Source organism: Echinops telfairi, unplaced genomic scaffold (genome assembly GCF_000313985.2).
Source record: "Echinops telfairi isolate 266 unplaced genomic scaffold, ASM31398v2 ScPeMD7_28;HRSCAF=97, whole genome shotgun sequence".
NCBI lineage: Eukaryota > Metazoa > Chordata > Mammalia > Afrosoricida > Tenrecidae > Echinops > Echinops telfairi.
This window is the reverse complement of record NW_022103925.1, coordinates 997,027-997,847: the sequence shown is the minus strand read 5'-3', so window position 1 is coordinate 997,847 and position 821 is coordinate 997,027. Positions and strand designations below refer to the sequence as shown.

The following is an 821-nucleotide window of genomic DNA, read 5'->3' as shown; positions in this document are numbered from 1 at the left end:
CCTCACCCTGCCTCCTGGGGGACACTTGACCCCTGGCAGCTGCCCCTCACTCTGTCCCTGCAATCACCCGTCCCTCTCTCTCCCTGAGCACCCACTCCTCTGCACCCGCCTCACCCCGAGCACACGGGCAACCTCCTGGCCCGCGTTCTCCAGCACACGCAGCCGCATGCGCAGGGCCCGCTGCAGCTCGGGGTCCGGCCGCCTGTCCGACCTCCACACAGCCAGCAGTGTCAGCGTCAGGTCTGCAGGGACAGAGGGGGCCGGTGGTCTGCCCCGCGCTCCGTGAGACCCCACCCGCCCCACAAGGAACTCACTTCCCCCGCAGAGACCCTGCAGACCCTTAGGGACACTCACGGGCTTCTGCACCTGAGACGCCCCTCCTTTCTCAGGAGCTTCCCGGGGCCTGACCATGCTCTTCCCTCTTCCCCGAGCCCCTCCCCAGGGTACCCCTAACCCCCAGGCCCTGCAGGGGTTCAAACCCACCAGCCACGCCCAAAAAGAAAGATGACCGCTCAGAACTCAGGAAGCGGGGTCCTCCTCATCCCACAGGGGTGACCACGAGTCAGAATCTACGCCCTGGTGGTGGGTTTGATCCAACAGAGGGACGCCCTCAGGGAGACATTTCTTTACCTGTAGTCCACGGGGCAGTGGAAGGACGGGAGTGGGGAGGAGGTGCCAGGGCCCAGCATCTCTAGACTGAACCCTACAGGGCGACTCACCTGTCGGGTACATTGCCATCTGGCTGGGAGAGGACCCTGACGCAGGCCGCACGCTGCCAGGCTCGGGGGTCGGAGCCCCTGGCTCTGCAAGACAGCAGGTGG

The 821-nt window shown here is 65.9% G+C and overlaps 1 protein-coding gene across 1 annotated transcript in view; it reads right to left on the bottom strand.

The window, feature by feature from the left end:
• SH3TC1 (SH3 domain and tetratricopeptide repeats 1) overlaps positions 1-821 on the bottom strand; it is a 32,524-nt gene that overhangs the window by 19,028 nt on the left and 12,675 nt on the right. Inside the window, exons 3-4 of the mRNA XM_045289463.1 lie at positions 720-803; positions 115-242 (exon numbers count right to left, since the gene is read on the bottom strand). Of these exons, the coding sequence (XP_045145398.1) occupies positions 115-242; positions 720-803 (212 nt within the window). The remainder of the gene's footprint in view (positions 1-114; positions 243-719; positions 804-821) is intronic.